Source organism: Euleptes europaea, chromosome 17, assembly GCF_029931775.1.
Source record: "Euleptes europaea isolate rEulEur1 chromosome 17, rEulEur1.hap1, whole genome shotgun sequence".
NCBI classification, from domain to species: Eukaryota; Metazoa; Chordata; class Lepidosauria; order Squamata; family Sphaerodactylidae; genus Euleptes; species Euleptes europaea.
Window position 1 is genome coordinate 38,730,569 of NC_079328.1, and position 19,677 is coordinate 38,750,245.

General features: G+C 42.6%; 1 protein-coding gene across 3 annotated transcripts in view; it reads right to left on the reverse strand.

The window, feature by feature from the left end:
• The window catches only part of ZNF536 (zinc finger protein 536), a 351,761-nt gene that overhangs the window by 187,793 nt on the left and 144,291 nt on the right, over window positions 1–19,677 (reverse strand). For 2 of the 3 annotated variants that reach the window (XM_056862569.1, XM_056862571.1), the window contains exon 4: window positions 2,838–2,990. The exons of the other annotated variant lie outside the window; for it this stretch is intronic. In XM_056862569.1, the coding sequence (XP_056718547.1) occupies window positions 2,838–2,990 (153 nt within the window). The remainder of the gene's footprint in view (window positions 1–2,837; window positions 2,991–19,677) is intronic. 3 annotated transcript variants of the gene reach the window in all.

The window sequence follows — 19,677 nt, forward strand, 5'->3', positions numbered from 1 at the left end:
GCATTCTATTTCAGCACGTTCTGATGATATTGTAATACTTTGTTCTTTAGTTAATGGAAATTGATCTTTATCTACTTTAATATTATTATGCTTTTAGAAATACTTCACAAATATTGTTTGCATAGACTGTATAATGCCGCTGTAAATTCATTTTCTTATTTTTAATGCCAGATTTTCCTCCCCAGATAATTTTGTAAGTTTTAGAGCACCATTATTACAGAGATGTCTACTAAAATTTATTTTCCATAAATTCCAAGACACAAGTTCTATAAAGCATAGTCTGTATGTACCTGTCATACAAAAAAAGGTGAACATTTTCAGTGCATGTGAGCACATAAACTTACTTAATGATTTACTGGAGTAACTTTCCACAGGATTGTACTACAAGTCACTGGTTTCTAAAAAACCCTGACAACACTTGGATTAAAGCAGTGGTTCCCAACTTTTCGAGCCACCACTCCCTTGGTTCCACAAAGTCAACACCAGCGCCCCCTGCCCTATCCAACAACACAGTTGAAGGGGCCCACCTCGAGTTCCCCTGCTGCCCCCTTGTCTCTTAGTGCCCCCCTAGGTAATCCCACTGCCCCCAGGGGGGTGGTATTGCCCACTTTGGGAGACACTGGATTAAAGCAATATTAAACATAAAGTTGGATCCAGCCCAATTTTGTTTACAAAATTTCACTCAATTCCCTTCCTTACTACACCCCCTATCCCACATAGCTTTTGTAGGCCCCATCACACACACACACACACCCCGCACACAACCATTTGGGGTTGTCAAGGAGAACCCCCTCTTTCCTTCTCCACAAGCAGAAATTCTGGTTGGATCCAACCCATATATAGTGTTAACAGTTTTAAGTTGTCATTTTCATGCAGCTTATTGTATGCAGTTCACTTGAAAGCTATCTATGATTTTCCATCGGCACACATACATACCCATACATACATTTCTAAAATGAAGCACCTTTAAACCTCAATCCCTCAGCCTCATGTGAAATGCCTTGGGGTTCAACGTACTTAACTTTAGAAGGAGAAGAAGAAGAGTTCGTTTTTATCTGCCAACTTTCTCTACCACTTAAGACAGAATCAAACCTGCTTTTAACCACCTTCCCTTCCCCTCCCCACCACAGACACCCTGTGAGGTAGGTCACCCAGCTAGCTTCATGTGTAGGAGTGGGGAAACAAACCCAGTTCACCAGATTAGCCTCCGCTGCTCATGGGGAGGAGTGGGGATTCAAACCCGGTTCTCCAGATCAGAGTCTACCGCCCCAAACCACCGCTCTTAACCACTATACCACTCTGGCTCTCAATTTAGTTGGATGGTGTCTTTAAACAGCTAAACTCTGGATTTTTTCAGAATTTGCCATGCACGTTATTAAGGCTGTGGTCCTTCTAATTTTATAACCTGAAGGTTTGGGTCTCGGAACACACACCCTGTATCACTCTTTTGCTCACCTATGTGTTCATAGTTACCCTGATCCTTCATGCCAGACTGTGTCAGATGGCAACACATCATACTGGTCTCTTGTTAGAAGACTGGCACATCAGAAAATTGGGGCACGTAAGGCAAACAGCAGTGGACTACTTTGCTACTGTTGTGTGCCATCACTAACGTCTTCCTTACCTCAGATAACCCAGTGCATTTCATGAAGCCGCAAGTTTAATTGTGTCCGAGTGCTCTGAAATGTTAACATCTTCACTCCTTCTCATTACATGCTGCTATGTTTGAGGAAGTTAGCCATGTTGCCCTGCAGTGGAAGAGCTAGATTTGTGTCCAGTAGTGCCTTAGAGACCAACATTCTCAAAAGCTTATACCTTGGACATCTTATTGGTCCCTAAGGTGCTATTAGACGTGAATCTAGCTCTCCACACCACTTTGTATATTTTATAAATTGGGGGGCAACCCTCAGTGGGTACCTACCATGGCACCAACCCTAGCTCAGTCTCTTGCAGTAGAATCCTTTTCATGTCTCTCTGTGTTTCGTGTCATCAATTCGTGTCCGCCTTAAGAACATAAGAAAAGCCATGCTGGATCAGGCCAAAGCCCATCAAGTCCAGCAGTTTGTTCACACAGTGGCCAACCTGGTGCCTCTAGGAAGCCCACAAACAAGACGACTGCAGCGGCATTATCCTGCCTGTGTTCCACAGCACCTAATGTAATAGGCATGGTCGGAAGGACATAAGAAAGGCCGTGCTGGATCAGACTAAGGCCCATCATGTCCAGCAGTCTGTTCACATAGTGGCCAACCAGGTGCCTCTAGGAAGCCCACAAACAAGATGACTGCAGCAGCATTATCCTGCCTGTGTACCACAGCACCTAATATCATAAACCTGCTCCTCTGATACTAGAGAGAATAGGTATACATCATGACTAGCATACAATTTGACTAGTAGCCATGGATAGCCCGGTCCTCCATGAACATGTCCACTCCCCTCTTAAAGCCTTCCGAGTTGGCAGCCATCACCACATCCTGGGGAAGGGAGTACCACACTTTAACTATGTGTTGTGGGAAGAAATACTTCATCTGTTTTGAATCTCTCACCCTCCAGCTATGACTCTCTCACCCTATGAATTCATGACCTCCAAAACGTCCCACCATGAACAGCCTTGCTCTAGTCTTGCAAACTGAAGGCCTTGGCTTCCTTTATTTATGCATGACTACTTAGAACTAAGTCCCACAATATTCAACAGTGCTTAGTTCCCAGGTAACACTATCCAGGACAACAACCTTGGAATATCCGGCTAAAGTGTTCTATGTAATGGGTGCATCATCTGTGGCATTGTTTTTTCCCTCCCTCCCCACGGGATGGACCACAACTCCACAGACAGGTCTCACCTGTATGTATCCTCAAGTGAACCTTTAAGTGGTGGGATGTCCTAAACGTTTTGCCACAGTAGGGACAGTCTTTCATGGCAGACCCCAGGCTCCTGTCTCTCAGCAAAGCTGGCTGCTGGAGTCCGGCAGATCTCCCGGCTTCGTCGCCGACGTCTGAAACGCAGAGAACGTTCTCACATCACTTTAGCACATGTCAAGGAGTTGTTCTCACTCAAACTGCTAACGCAACACAAAAGCTAAACATGTCAATACTACACCTGTCTGTTTCATTCTTTAAATCTGACAGAATGCTGACAATTCATGTATTTTCTTGTTATTCTCTTAAATTATTTCATCTTCCCCATCGTCGTTTTAAGCAGCATATGGTACCTTTATACTGAACTGAATTACACAAGAAAAGAAACAGCTGTGTCAGCAGCTGGTTTGGTTTCTTCTTTTTGCTTCTTTCTTATTAAGTATTTTTTCATCCTAAAAAAAGTCCCCCCCCCTCTATATTTTTTTTAACAGAAAAGTATTTCTTGCTTCCTTGAAATCTGGTTCATTGTTAAATCAATATGCAGAGATGTACAGAACAAAACAGAAGTCCCTTTTTAAAGTTTTAGGTGCTGAGTAGAATAGTAATAACCCTATTACCACTGCTAGTACAACTAATGATAAAAAAGCACAATCCAGATAAAATGAAGCATTTTTTTAAAAAAATCCAATCGATTTTAATGTGAGAGTTAAGCATGGGTCTAGTTTTCTCACACTGAAATCAAGGAGTCCTTAACGGTATTCTGCAGTGGTTAGAGCATCAGATTAGGATTTGGGAGACATGAGTTTGAATCTACATTCTGATATGAAACTCACGGAGGGATCACCTGGGGCTGGTCAGACTGTTGCAAACTTGCCTACTTCACAGGACTGTTGAGCAGTCCAAATGGAAACAGAAGAAACCAGCTTTGTAACCCCAAGGGGGCTGTTGAGAAAACTCTAATAATAATACTCTAATAAAAATACTCTAAAAAAAATAAAAATAAAGTTTACCACTCTGTCCCATGGCGCAGAGTGGTAAACTGCAGTACTGCAGTCCAAGTTCTGCTCACGACCTGCGTTTGAGCCCGACGGAAGTTGGTTTCAGGTAGCCGGCTCAAGGTTGACTCGTCCTTCCATTCTTCCGAGATCGGTCAAATGAGTACCCAGCTTGCTGGGGGTAAAGGGAAGATGACTGGGGAAGTCACTGGCAAACCACCCCGTAAACAAAGTCTGCCTAGAAAATGTTGGGATGTGACGTCACCCCATGGGTCAGGAATGACCCGGTGCTTGCACAGGGGACCTTTACCTTTATACTCTGTGATAATCTTGAAATTTATAATGTATGGCTATACACTTATATCCAATTACATCTTTAGAGAGGAACATCATGACAATGAAATTGTGCCACTTCCATTCAATGGAAATACTACAGAGCAGCAGTTCAGATTTACTTGATTCATTCACATCCAGATCACATGAAACATCTTACTAAATTATCATACTTTGCTGCAGAACACCACATATAACATTGCCATAGCCTTTTAGCCCTGTATGTTCTATCCTAGATGCATTGCTTATATATCACCAGGCCAAAAGTACAGAATCGTAGACACCATGCAATCCAAGCAGCTGATTGCTATATTGTGATGTTATACTCCCTAGCCTGCCAGCGCTGTGGGTCAGTTTGGCTCCTGCCCCCTTGGTAAGCAGGTACAAGATTCGTAGAGCAGGACTGCTCACTACAATGTGCATCCCAGATACTCGGGGCAGGAGGGTGAGCAGGAGGGCAGGTTACCATTGAATCATAATTGAGGAAGGGCTGTGGCTCAGTGGGAGAGCATCTGGTTTGCATGCAGAAGGTCCAAAGTTCAATCCCCACCATCTGTAGTTGAAAGGTTCAGGTAACAGGTAATGTGAAAGTCCCCTATCTGAGACCTTGGAAAGCCACTGCCAGATAGAATGGACAGTACTGACCTTGACTCAGTATAAGGCAACAAGCAGAAACAGTGCTGCTTGGTGAACATATAAGGTATCTGAAGGGAGACATATCTCAACCAGCTTCCCTTGGTTGACCAGCTCAATGGAAAATGGAGAAAAAACTCTCTTGAGGCCTGGTAACATCACTGAAGTCCAAGACCTACTGTGCTGTACCATTCACTGTACACTCTAGGTGTTCAGTCAATGAAAAGCGAGATATATTGTACAAGTTAATAAACTGAGGTTAGAGTGAGGTGACACTACATGAACAAAGGAAAGCTATAGGGGTAAGTTTGATGCCAAGGCTCTTCAAAGTACAAGTTAGTCCATATTGAAAAACTGGGAGAGAAGCCCTCATGGCCCTTTCTTACATGCCCAGGGTAATGCCGATCACCACTTGGGGGTCAGGACGCAACTTTCCTCCAGGCCAGATTGGCCAGGGATCCTGGAGGGCTTTTTGCTATCTTCTGGGCATGGAGTAGGGGTCACAGGAGGTGTGTGTGGGGGGGAAATAGTTGGGAATTTCCTGCATTGTGTAGGTGGTTGGACTAGATGACCCTGGTGGTACCTTCCAACTCTATGAGTTTATGATTCTATGATTCTAAGCTATTAAACAGGAACAAAGATCATAGATCAACCATTTTCAGGGAGCAAGTGTGGCGCAGTGGTTAGGGTGTTGGACTGGGATCTAGAAGACCCAGAGTGATTCCCCACTCTGCCATGGATGCTTACTAAGTGACTTTGGGCCAGTCACACACTCGGCCTAACTTACCTCACTGAGTTACTGTGAAGGCAAAATGGAGGAAAGAAGAGACACACTTTGGGTCCCCACTAGAGAGGAAGATGGTTTATAAATGAATAAATATTTAGTAAAGTTATGACCATACCCATTTCTTAGGTCTTTGTTCTGGGGCATGGAAGTAAGGGAAACAGAGACAAATGGTAAGTATGCGGACCACTTTTCTGCAATGTTGGGAGAGACAGGCTTCCAAAGTATTCCTGCCGAACATTAATCAGACTTAATAAGCTTTAACAAGCAAGGCCGAAGGCTAGTGATGTTAAAAGGAGCAGGGATATAAGTGTGAAACATTATGCAACGCTTGTCAGCTCTGGCTTGGGAAAATCCTGGAGATTTGGGGATGCAGCCTAGGGAGGAGAGGGTTTGGGGAGGGGAGGCACCTCAACAGGGTATAATGCTGTAGAGTCCACCCTCCAAACCAGTCCTTTCCTCTGGGGGACATGATCTCTGTTGTCTGAAGATCAGCTGTAATTCTGAGAGATCTCCAGAAGACACCACTTGAAGGTTGGGAACCCTACATTATGTATGCAGCCCATGTAGGAATTGAGGCACCTCTCTTGTCTATATGAGTTCTTGTTCACTTCTCATCCAACTCTACTAAAAGTGGGAGAAAAGAGAACCATGGGTAAAGGTATCTCTTCCGAAGAATGTTGTGGTTTGCCTAATTCCAACATGGTGTACAGGTAATTCTTCTCTTTCCAACAGTCAGAAGTAGACAGAAGAAGGGCAGGGCCTGGTGAACCTTGGCAAAGCTTCTCCATACAAGGGAACCTCGGACAAATTTTTACACAATGTTAGTTATTGGGAATGTATTTAGAGTGATATGAGGCAACAGAACCAACTCAATGATGAGTTGAGCTGGAACTTCTGCCCTGAGCCAGGATATAAGTGACAAGAAATACAGAGGGGGGGGGGGAATGAGAAAGAGAATTTCAGGAATATATTTTCTAGATAGTAAGTTACATGAAAATACATGTCTTTTCTGGTTACCTTTTGTGGTTAAAATATCTATTAAAAAGGATTTCAGATAGTTATGAACATTCACAGAATAAGAATAAGTTTGGGTTTCGTTTCCAAGATAAAAATGAATGATTTAATAAAATAAATATATGCCCCGATTAAGATTCTCTGAATGTTCAGAGTTCTGCTTGAGCTGCTAGCCAGTTATAACAAAGTATAAGTTAGAAAGCTAGTAACAGACATTTTTAATTATTCACAGGGCTTAAGAGTAACATAATGCAGAATCTATGTGGTCTTTCAAGCAGTCATGCAGAGGAGGCTATTTTATATTTCTGAGTTCCCTTAAGAATTCTAATTGTCATTTTATTTATGTGATATTGTATACAGAATTGAACAGGAGGGGGAAATGATACAGAGCCATTCAAATTTAATAGACGGAGAGCGCACAGAATGTGTAGAACATTGACCGAACACTGATGATTTTTGACGATTTTTAGTTTCAATAAACACTGAACCCAACCCCCCCCAAAAAAACAGATAAACAGATCACTAAAGCTAACAAGCCACTGAGGATAAATGTACAGAATAAGGGAACTGGTTATGTTTTGCTAGATGTCATTCTTAATGACGGCTTGTTAGACATTTCTCTTTTTATCTTGCTATCTAGGGTATGTGTGGCCCAATAAAAAAAAAGAATAAATTTCTAAGATAAACAGCTCACTTTGCAGATTTAAGAGACTAATTTTCACTTTACACAAAATTGATTTTTTTCCCCCTCTCTTTTTTGGGTGTGTGTGTGTGTGAGTCTGCAAGCATGTGGAGTTTAGCTCTAATCCCTCTGAAAAAGCAAACGGAACACAACAATGAGGCAGCACAAACGTGTGGGTGGTCTGAAGTTTTCCTGTAGATTTAAGTAGACATACAGTAGATAGCTCTAGAGGCTTTACTCTAGTGAGGCCTTACCTAGAAGGACTTTTCCTTCCCACAAAGAGCACATTCATGAAGCTTTAAAGCTGCGTCTAGGGTTTTCTTTTGACGTCTCTCTCTCCCCCTGTTTAACGCGGCTCTCTGAACGGCTTGAGGTGCCAGCTACCTGAATGGATAGCTCTGCATCTACAACTTCGCAGCTTTCATCAATGAAAATGGAAGGTTGGAGACGGTTGCCCGCTTTCTTCCCACAGGCCTTCCACATGGTCTTACACCCGATACTTTCACGCACAAGAGTCGATGTGTTTACTTATCGGGGCAGTTTACCATTTATTCTGGATTCCCCCCCCACACACACACACACACACTCAACACAGGACAGGTTAAAAAAGGTTAAAAATATTGTTAAGGAAAAGTGAACGGTAATTTCATTAAAGAAGAGATAGAGCAGTTGTTTAACTGGATGGTATTGGATTAGTAAATAGCATCTCTCCAAGCCAGAAGTTAAACATATGACCAGATAATTTGCTGAGGTCTGCCTCAGCATCTTTACTGAGATAGGGAAATATCTGAAATCCTTACGTATCTTCCAAAACTCATTATTGAATATGTTAGATCATGATTTCCTATTTCTCAAGATGACTCCAAGGAGTTGCAGGTATCCTTCATCCCAATATTTCCCACTACCCCTTTGTTCTCTCAGCTTCTAGTCACAATATTCTAAGATCCTATAGCTTGGATTAATTATTTTTTTACTGACCTCCCCGTTACATAGCAAAAGCCTTATACCCCTGATAAAGGTCTCTGCCATTGCTTTGCTCCCCCAAACTATTTCTGTAAAGTAGTACAGGACTGTACAACTTGTGCCCAAACTGAGTACAGCACCCCAGCCTTGAATCGTCACTGCCAGTGCTTAGCCACCAGTCAGGCAAAAAGTATATTAGGGGTGCAATGATCCTTTACTAGGGTTGCCAGCATCCAAGTAGTGGCTGGAGGTCTCCCACTATTACAACTCATCTCCAGGAGACAAAGACCGTTGCCCTGGAGAAAATGGCCACTTTGGCAATTGGACTCAATGGCATCAAAGTCCCTCCCCTCTCCAAACCCCGCCCTACTCAGGCTCCACCCCCAAAATCTCCAGGTATTTCCCAGTCCAGAGCTGGCAACCCTATCCTCTACTCACAAATAAGTCTCATGGTATTCAGTGAGTCACTGGAAAAGGCAGTCATGCTAGGAAAAGTTGAGGGCAGCAGGAAAAGAGGAAGACCCAACAAGAGATGGACTGACTCAATAAAGGAAGCCACAGCCTTCAATTTGCAAGACCTGAGCAAGGCTGTCAAAGATAGGACATTTTGGAGGACTTCCATTCATAGGGTCACTGTGAGTCGGAAGCGACTTGACGGCACTTAACACACACACACACATACTCCCAGGAATGTTCCCTCAAGCAGTCTAAGGGAGCAATCCTAAACAGGTTTACTGAGGAGTAAGTTCCATTTTATTTGGTGGGGGAAGTGTTCTTAGGACATGCAGTCCAAGCCATTAGGGGGCCCATGAATGGCTAGTGAGCTCCATTTGGCTTGGGGTGATCATAAATTGTGCAGGCCCGATCTAGTGGCTATTGCCTTTTACAAACAAAAGATTCCTTTTGATTAAAAAGCACCCACTAAAGTAAGGAATAAAGTGGCTCCCTCCTATTCAGGGTGGTGCTGCCCCAGATGCTTCCCTAGGCCACCATCTGCCCCTGGTGAAACCATAGGGTTGCCAACTCCAGGTTGGGAAATACCTGGATATTTGGGGAGGGTGGGATTTAGGGAGGGGAGGGACCTCATCAGGCTACAACGCCATAGAGTCCACCCTCCAAAGCAGCCATTTTCTCCTGCGGAACTGACCTCTGTTGTCTGGAGATCAGTTGGGAGATCTCCAGGCCCCATGTGGAGGTTGGCAGCTCTATGAAAATGCAACAGTTCCCTCTCTCAGATTACAGTGGAAATGTAAGAAGAGGAAACACTTCTTCTTTGCCCATTTCTGGTAACATAAAAAAAAAAAATCAAGGACACTTTGAAAACCCAAGACCATACTTCTCTTTTCCCTACTATACTTTGTGGAATGGGGAAGATCTAGTGTGGATAATCTACATCTCGAAGCCACGACTGAATACAATTTTGTCGAAACATATTTGTAAGAACCCTGAAGATCCAAACTGTGGACATACAGGATACAAATATAAATTTCATTCAAAATTAGGATAGACACAAACTCCAACGGTAAGATATTCAACTGTTAACCAAAAAAGTACAAACTAGTCTTTTGATAAGAGTTAGAACACATCACAAATCAAATCAAACTGTGTGGATGTAAAGGACCACACACACACACACACACACAAAAGGAAGATCTACGGTCTGTTCTTGGAAATGAAGAACTATTTCATCATTTAAATATCTACATTTTTGAAGGTCAGAGGTAGTACACTTGCTTATAACTAGTGCTTTCGGTGTATAATACGTGACCTCACATTAAATATTCTGAAAGAGTTACTAACATATTGAGCCTCTTAACAACTTGCTGTCTTTGTTATTTTATCAAAGAGTTTAGGGTGCTTTTTAAAAAATGACCATGTATGGTCACGTTCAACTGTTAAGCATTAATATGGATCGGCAAAGAATTTGTTGAAACAAAGAGCTATTTTAGAGCCGATTTGGAAAAGAGCCCTACCAATCAGAAGAAAATAGCTATGTCCTGTTTGTGTTATTGCAAATGAAGATTATACCGAAATGCTCTTTTGGGTAAGTGAAAAATACAGACTTCGGATTTTCCTTTTAGTCACATGAATGACAGGCAAACAAAAAAGATCCAGCCGGCCACAGTTTCAGCTACGTGTCTTTGGAGTGTGTGTATACGGCGTCAGACTCGCTTTGAAAACAAATCAGATCGAAGGAGGGGGGGATATCGTGTAGAAAAACTACTCATGGAAGCTAAGAGCAGTAATATACCTCAAAAATAATCATAACCCTAACAAAGTCAGTACCTCAGACTGAGAATGAGTGAAGAGTTATCTCATGCATGCAGAAAAGGAAGTTAGAAATGTTCTAAACAATTTGTCAGTAACTCGGCGAGCAGGGACTATTGAATGAGGAAAGCAGATGTATTTACTGGTATACCGAGCACTCAACAAGGTGGTGGCTTTCAGAGTCCATAGCTCATGATTCTTTTGCCACATACCCCTCCGTCTCTTCAGGTCCTGCCCTAACACAATCTTGCTCTTTGAAATATATCTCCTAAAGAATACATTGTTCAACTTCTCTCCCAGGTAAAAACCTGTATGAAAAAAGATCACCTATCCAATCTTTGAATTTGCTGTGCACATTGAGACCTCACCCCCCATTTTTCAGTCAACAGAAGCTGCTGTAAACAACAGAAATTTAATGCATTAACTTGGGTTCCCAAGTTTGTTTTACCATAATTTGTGAGATAAAACCATAGAATCATAGAAGTGGAAGGGACCACCAGGGTCATCTAGTCCAACCCCTTGCACAATGCAGGAAATTCACAACTACCTCCCCCCCACACACACCCAGTGGCCCCTACCCATGCCCAGAAGATGCCCAAGATGCCCTCCAATCATATGCTTAAGGTCATAGAAGCAGCATTGCTGACAGATGGCCATCTAACCTCTTCTTAAAAACCTCCAGGAAAGGAGAATTTAACACCTCCTGAGGAAGCCTGTTCCATTGAGGAACCGCTCTAACTGTTAGAAAATTCTTCCTAATGTCTAGACAGAAACTCTTTTGATTTAATTTCAACCCGTTGGTTCTGGTCCAACCTTCTGGGGCAACAGAAAACAACTCGGCACCCTCCTCTATATGACAGCCTTTCAAGTACTTGAAGATGGTTATCATATCACCTTTAAATCTTCTCCTCTTCAGGCTAAACATAACCGGCTCCTTTAACCTTTCTTCATAGGACTTGGTCTTCAGACCCCTCACCATCTTTGTTGCCCTGCATGGATACGTTCCAGCTTGTCTACATCTTTCTTAAATTGTGGTGCCCAAAACATAATAAGAAAAGCCCTGCTGGATCAGACCAAGGCCCATCAAGTCCAGCAGCCTGTTCACACAGTGGCCAACCAGGTGCCTCTAGGAAGCCCACAAGCAAGATGACTGCAGCAGCATTATCCTGCCTGTGTTCTACAGCACCTAATATATTCGGTATGCTCCTCTGATCCTGGAGAGAATAGGTATGCACCTAACACAAAGTTCATTATATACCAAATCTGAAGGTGATATGAATGGTCCTGATACAGATGGGTGCTTCTTGATAGCTTGCCTTTTCCAGTTCCTTTATTGTTACGTCTCCTCCTGAATTTTGGACTTATTAGAAGAATTTCTCAAGTTAACTCCAGAATTGGAGCAGTCATTGTTTGCCACACATTTCAGTTCTTGTACCTCTCCTCTCCTACCATTGTTCATATTCGCTTCTATGCATTTGTAAATCAACATACAAGGACATCATTTTTTATCCATCTTTTTTGAATTCCAGGAATACACACATGGTCCTCTCTCTCATTTTTTCCTCACAATAACATTGTAAGTTAGATTAGGCTGAGAGAAAGAGGCCCAAAGTCACTTACGGTGCAATCCTAAAAAGTGTCATACCAGCATTATCCAGAAAGCAAACTCTTACCTTCCTCACACAGTACACCCACATCTTTGGGCATGCACATCCCACTCCTGCATCTCCAGCAGGTAAAGGAAAGCAAAACAACTCTCTCCTTTGTTTTTCTATACATTTTGTACAGCTCAGCTCAGATACAAGACATTCGCACCAGCAGAAATAGTTTTAGGAGGAAGCAAAGTCACTGAGAGACCCCTCTAGACCTCTTGCTAATTGGTTGGAAGTATGTCAGAAGACATTTTTAAAAAAATCAGTAAATTTTGCACTGGGGAGGCAGTACACCTTTTTGTTCCCCACTGCACTGGGGAGCCAGTACCCCCATGATTTCCCCATTGCACTGGGAAGCCAGTACCCCTCCCGAGTTCCCCATTGCATTGGGGAGCCAGTACCCCCCTTATGTTCCCCATATTTAATTTATTTTTTATTGTTTACTTTATTTATATCTCGCCTTTCTCCCCAATGGGAACCCAAAGCAGCTTATATAATTTCTCCTCTCCTCCATTTTATCCTCACAACAACCCTATGAGGTAGGTTAGGCTGAGAGTGTGTGACTGGCCCAAGGTCACCCAGCAAGCTTCCATGGCATGAGTAGGGATTTGAACCTGGGTTTCTCAGATCTTAGTCCGACACTTTAACCACTACACCATGCTGGTTCCTATATACTTGTGTTCAACAATGAAAATTCATTGCCACAGTTGCTTAGTCCAAATGGCAGATGTAACTTGGATGTTATTTTTTTTTTTTAAGTGATTTAAGACTCAGACTGTAAATCTTTCTCAGTAAGACCATTTTAGTCCATGTATCTTGTTTTATCTGGCCAAGGGCCGCAAATAAACAATCTATCTATCTACTTGTGATCATGTCAATGGTTTGAGATGTTTGGCAAACTACAGAAACAACTTTCTTATAGAAACCAGAGACAACACAATCTATTCCCATTACCTTACAGACCTGACCGGAAAATTATGCATGCTGAAACGGACATGATTTTTTAGTGACAGCACCCCGCAGAAACCTGCTTTTGTAAAAAATAAACAAAAAACCCCACACCTCTTAGGCATTTTGCAATAGTTTTCATTTAACAGTTGGCAGAAGGACCACCCCGCCCCCCATGAACACCAGCCTGCGTCTTTCCTTTTAACCAGCTGAGTGATCGGAGCTTTTAATATAGCTGTTCCAATTATTGTAAAAGTCATCTAGTACCTTATAACCACAAATATTGACAGTTTATTGCACAACACATTCATGACATTTGAAGGTCACATCATACATAATACATACTCTTTTATAAAAGTGTCTGGAACAAAGAGATACATGATCAGCAATTACCTCTTACTAGTTTTCTGTAGCAGTTTTGTTTCATTTAAAAGAAATGTATGCATCGGACCAAACACATGAAGTCTCCTTAATTAACGCAGCACAGAAAAATCATTATGAATAACTTTTAATCAGCCATATTTTGTCTGTTACTCTACCAGACTCGAACAAAAAAAAAATAGGGATTCTGTCCAACTCTCTAACTACTTGTTGATGGGACGGCACCCTACGTGAGGGGAAAGATCCCCAACCAAGACTTAATTGATTTCTTTATAGACACAATCAAAGCCAAAGCTTAGCAGGAAGCCAGAATGCTTGCCCTCAAAGTCCTATCTCCATATGGTTGTGATGACTGTCTGGGGAGGAAGGGGCAGGCGACCACATGCTCATAGGAGAAATATTGTTTTCCCCCTCCGCCTGCATGGCCTGTTTAGTTCTTTATATCTGCAGTCGCACAGGGTTGATGTAAACATTGGGTTGGATCCAACCAGCTTCTTCTGTTGGTGAAAAAGGACAGCTGGGTCTCCTTTGGCCAACAAAAAAGACTATGCTGGGCATCATCGGACCTTCATGGATGAAAGGGGTGTGGATTGAGGGTTGCTGTAAGGAAGGGAATTGGGCAAGATTGAGTGAAAAAACTGTCTTGATCCAACCCATTACTATTCCAGTTGACGAAGGTGGGCTTCCATATCTTAAAACCATCACATGGATTACCATTTCACAGAAACACTGTATAGCAGCCTCCACACGGGGGCTGTCATATTTCAAATTGGCTGTCATATTTCAAATTGGCTTTCATCTTTTTTAAAAAAATGCCAGGGATTGATAATAAAGGAAAATCCTGACTCAACTTAATCATTGAAACATCCACTTTTGTATTTGGGAATGCTTTTAACAACCCCTAATGTGCTGATCAAAACAAAAGTATTATTATGCATTGCAGCAAATAAAGAATATGTTGGAGGAAGGATAGAATCTTGTTTGGAACGTTGCTGAGATGGACACAACATCTCCCTTAGTGTTAAAACTCAGTAGGAAAATCCAAATACAATTTGTTGGAATCCCTAGTGGATTTCCTAGCTTCCTTTGTGAAATCTTGTTACCATTAAAAAGGAATAAAGGATAAATGTGTTTTTTTAATGGGAGCTTTCTACCGGTCTTATTATTCAAGATAGTGCATCTGATAGAGGAATATGGCTGTAATTAATTCTGACTCTATTTAGCTTTCTTGGAAAGTGTGACTGAACAGCTATCACCTTTCTGTGGATGTCCATTTATAATTATTGAAAAGTGAAGTTGGTTGCTACTGAAACAGCTCTTTGGAATTTAAGTCTGGCTGTCAATAAACTCATGCAAGCCTTCTGACAAGTGACAAGGAACCTCAAGCCTTCCAATTAACCCCCTATTCACATTTATTGTGAAATAAGGAAAGGTTGCAATGCTGTGTGCCTTACCCCCAAAGTTCTTCTGCAAAGAAACTTCACATTTTCATGCAAGGCGTCCTGCTGTCTTGGCAGTTACCCTTCTCCAAAATTCTAGACCCACTTGGGGAGGCATTGATCAACAGGTTGAATGTGAAGAAGCCACTCAGTTATTGCCTGGATAGGACTTGCTCTTCCCATCCTTCATCCAGATTGTTTATTTCATTTGGAGAAAATTCCAGTGAGAGAATCTCTCGTGGTGCAGAAGCTGTCCAAACGGATCATCTTTTTGTACTCCAAAGTGTTATTTGAAAGCAGGTGTTCGGGAACCAGATGGCCTTAAAGCCCATACCACTAGGGTTATAGCAGCTTCTGCAGCTTATCTGCGGCATATTCACATTGCTGTGATTTGCAGAGTGCCTACATGGAGCCTGATAACACTTTAAAAAAAAAAAAAAAAACACCAACATTGCTCTCTTGATGCCAAGGCTAGATCAGACCCAATTTGGAAGAGTTGCCTTACAGAAGTCCCTCTTTAATTAAGTCCTTGTTGTCTACTCCTGGGACAGATTCCTACTCCTGATTAATCTCCAAAAGTGGGGAAGCAAATTCACAAGGGAGCGAATGAGGTCATTTGCTCATCAACCATAATTTTCATATACAAGAATTCGGCGAGCCAATGAGTAGCTCTGACCTATTTCCACTTCACCCTACGTCCGAGCAATTTTGAATGATGGAGTGGCAAAGGCAGAGGTGTGAAAGGCTCGTGAATCCACTTTTCATTGTTTAGAAAGGGGAATCTGTACACCAGCCTCCTTGGCAAAGAAATGGATGAAGGTACAGCTCAGATATCTCACTTCATGAATGATCACCTTCCTTCAGATATTGTTCCAAAAGCATGAAAAGATATCTGCACATCACTGTGACATTGTCTATTTCAAAGCCATACTGCACTTTTAATAATAGAAGTTAAAGGGAGGGATGGGGATGGGCTATGACGCTACAGTCAGTCATGTGAGTTAATGTGACCCTCAGAGAGAGATTCCTATGAGAAGGAAATATATTCAGAAAGGCCCAGTTAGACTGCAAAGGAACACTGAAAACAGTGGGAGGGGCTGTGGCTCAGTGGTAGAGCATCAGCTTGGCATGCAGAAGGTCCCAGGTTCAATCCCCAGCATCTCCAGTTAAAGGGACTAGGCAAGTAGGTGATGTGAAAGACTTCTGCCTGAGACCCTGGAGAGCGGCTGCCAGTTTGAGAAGACAATACTGACTTTGATGGACCAAGGGTCTGACTCAGTATAAGGCAGCTTCATGTGTTCAACAATAAAAACAACAAAACTGTTGTGTATTTCACCTGATGGCATGCATGTGAACCTGCTAAGCTACTGCTGCCTAACTTCTTATACCATTCCAACCACTAAGGCATCTGAAGAAGGGTTTTTTTCAAAGTGGCAGGTAAGGTCAGCCTCTACTGATGCTTGTCCAAATATTCTATGTATCACGTTCGGTTGTATTTATTCATGTTGATGGATATCATAGAATCATAGAATCATAGAGTTGGAAGGGACCACCAGGGTCATCTAGTCCAACCCCCTGCCCAATGCAGGAAATTAACAACTACCTCCCCCCTACATCCCCAGTGACCCCAACCCTCCCCCCACCATGCAGGATTCCACAATCAAAGCACTCCCGACAGATGGCCATCCAGCCTCTGCTTAAAGACCTCCAAAGACGGGGACTCCACCACCCTCCGAGGTAGGGCATTCCATCGTCGAACCGCCCTCACAGTCAGGAAGTTCTTCCTAATGTTTAGGTGGAATCGCTTTTCTCTTAGTTTAAATCCATTACTCCGTGTCCTAGTCTCTGGAGCAACGGAGAACAAGCTAGTTCACTCATCCACATGACATCCCCTCAAATATTTAAACATGGCTATCATGTCTCCCCTCAACCTTCTCTTCTCCAGACTAAACAAACCCAGCTCCTTAAGTCTCTCCTCATAGGGCATGGATTCCAGACCTTTGACCATTCTGGTCGCCCTCCTCTGGACACGCTCCAACTTGTCAACATCCTTCTAAAATTGTGGAGCCCAAAACTGGACACAGTATTCCAAATGAGGTCTGACCAATGCAGAATACAGTGGTAGTATTACTTCCCTTGATCTAGACACAATAATCCTATTGATGCAGCCCAGAATTGCATTGTCCTTCTTAACCGCCATATCACAATGTTGACTCATGTTCATTAGGATATACCTAATGAATTAATGTTAGTAACACAGGCCATGACAATATGCTATTACCGGCCATCCTTCAAGTGAAGAAGCCAAAGCAAACAAGCATGCACACAAAAAACCAATTCCCAATAGTATAGAAGAAGAAGAGTTGGTCTTTATATGCCAACTTTCTCTACCACTTAAGGAAGAATCAAACTGGCTTACAATCACCTTCCCTTCCCCTCCCTACAACAGACACCCTGTGAGGTTAGGTGAGGCTGAGATAATTCTAAGAGAGCTGTAACTAGCCCAAGGTCACCCAGCTGGCTTCATGTGTAGGAGTGGGGAAACAAATCCAGTGCACCAGATTAGCCACCACCACTCGTGGATGAGTGGGGAATCATACCCGGTTCTCCAGATCAGAGTCCACCGCTCCAAACTACCTCTCTTAACCACTACAACATGCTGGTATACTTAAAGGTTTGGTGTGGATGGCAGCAAAATCACTGATTAGGTAAGAAAATACTAGTAACGTAGGACCCTCAGTGCGAGAAATAACTAGGAAACAATCCCGAAGTGACCAGAAGCACTGATCAACCAAATTAATTCCCCCCTTTATCATATAGCATGCAAATAGTGGTGGCATTTCCAGAAGACAAACAGGTGAGACCAGGTCTTGCAACTAGGTCTGACCACCTGTACCCCCCCCCCACACAAGATTCTAGTGCATTTGGAGCATCTACACGAAGCACCAACAGAACACTGGGGAATAGTGCATGTGCAGCAACAGTCAAGATGGTGGCACTTGTATACTCAGTACCCCTCGTTCTCCACACCTACTGTGTGTGTGTTAAGTGTCACCAAGTCGTTTCCGACTCATGGCGGCCCTATGACTCAATGTCCTCTAAAGTGTCCTATCCTTAACAGCCTTGCTCAGATCTTGCAAACTGAGGGCCGTGGCTTCCTTTATAGAGTCAATCCATCTCTTGTTGGGTCTTCCTCTTTTCCTGCTGCCTTCAACTTTTCCTAGTATGATTGTCTTTTCCAGTGACTCTTGTCGTCTCATGAAGTGACCAAAATACAACAGCCTCAGTTTAGTCATTTTAGCTTCTAGGGTCAGTTCAGGCTTGATTTGATCTAAAACCCACTGATTTGTTGTTGTTGTTTTTTGTTGGTCCAGGGTATCCGTAACACTTTCCTCCAACACCACATTTCAAAAGAATCTACTACCTCTCAGCATATCACACCTAATCCAGTCACACCTGCTAATGTCATTTACTGGCTTCTGTGTGCTTAATTCACTCTTCTCTACTTAAGGATAGATGGACTCACATTCTAGCTGTATCTGAAGAAGTGAGCTATGGCTCATGAAAGCTGATACCCTGCCAGAAATTGTGTTAGTCTTTAAGGTGCTATTGGACTCTTGCTCTTTTCTACTGTTAGAAATACGAGTTACTTGGACCCACAGCGTACAGCATGCTGATTAATATGTTGGCTACTACCAACTTAAATACCTTCTACACTACAATGACCACCAAGTAAAACAATATGTTATATTAAATTGTAGTCAGTGTATATTTCATTGCATTTTTTTTTCCAAACTAAGACTTACAGTGCCATCCTAAGAATACTTACGTGGGTGTAAGCCCCATTGAACAGACTTGACCAGAATTCTGAATATACTTGCTTAGGATTGCTCTCTTTGTTGAGGTTCCTATGATCTAGTAGTAGTAAAGTAGGAATTTTAAAGAACCAAAAAAAAAAAAAAAAAAAAAACCAAGCCAGAGATCAGTGGGTCTTTCCATCATGCTGTTGCAGGAAGATTTCAGTGGCAGAGAAAATACTTGGCATGCAGAAGGCCACAAATTCCATCCCTGGCATCTAGAGTAAGATGCTGGAAAAGACCATTCTCTGCTTGTGACCCTGGATAGCCACTGCCAGTTGGAGTAGGCAAGCCTTAACCAGACAGACTACCGTAATTGTCTGCTACAGCATAAGGAAACTTCTTATATGTTGGCTGCTGCTATAAAGCACAGAACAAATGGTTGTTTATCATGTGACTACAATGTGACTACAATGTTTATAATGTGAGTACAATGTGACTACAATGTAAAGGTATCAGGTTTACACTATTCTTTAAAGACTTGGAGCGGTGGACTTGGAGCAGTGGACTCTGATCTGGAGAACCGGGTTTGATTCCCCACTCTTCCATATGAGCGGCAGAGGCTGATCTGGTGAACTGGATTTGTTTCCCCACTCCTACACAAGAAGCCAGTTGGGTGACCGTGGGCAAGTTACAGTTCTATTAAGAGCTCTCACAGCCCCACCTACCTCACAGGGTGTCTGTTGTTGGGAGGGGAGGGGAAGGTGATTGTAAGCCGGTTTGATTCTTCCTTAAGTGACAGAGAAAGTCGGCATGTAAAAACCAACTCTTCTTCTCTTGCAAAAAAAAATCAACATTGATGTGGTTAGAGTGTCAGATTAGGATCTAGGAGATCCAGGTCTGAATCCCTTCTCTGCTGTGGAATCTCTCTG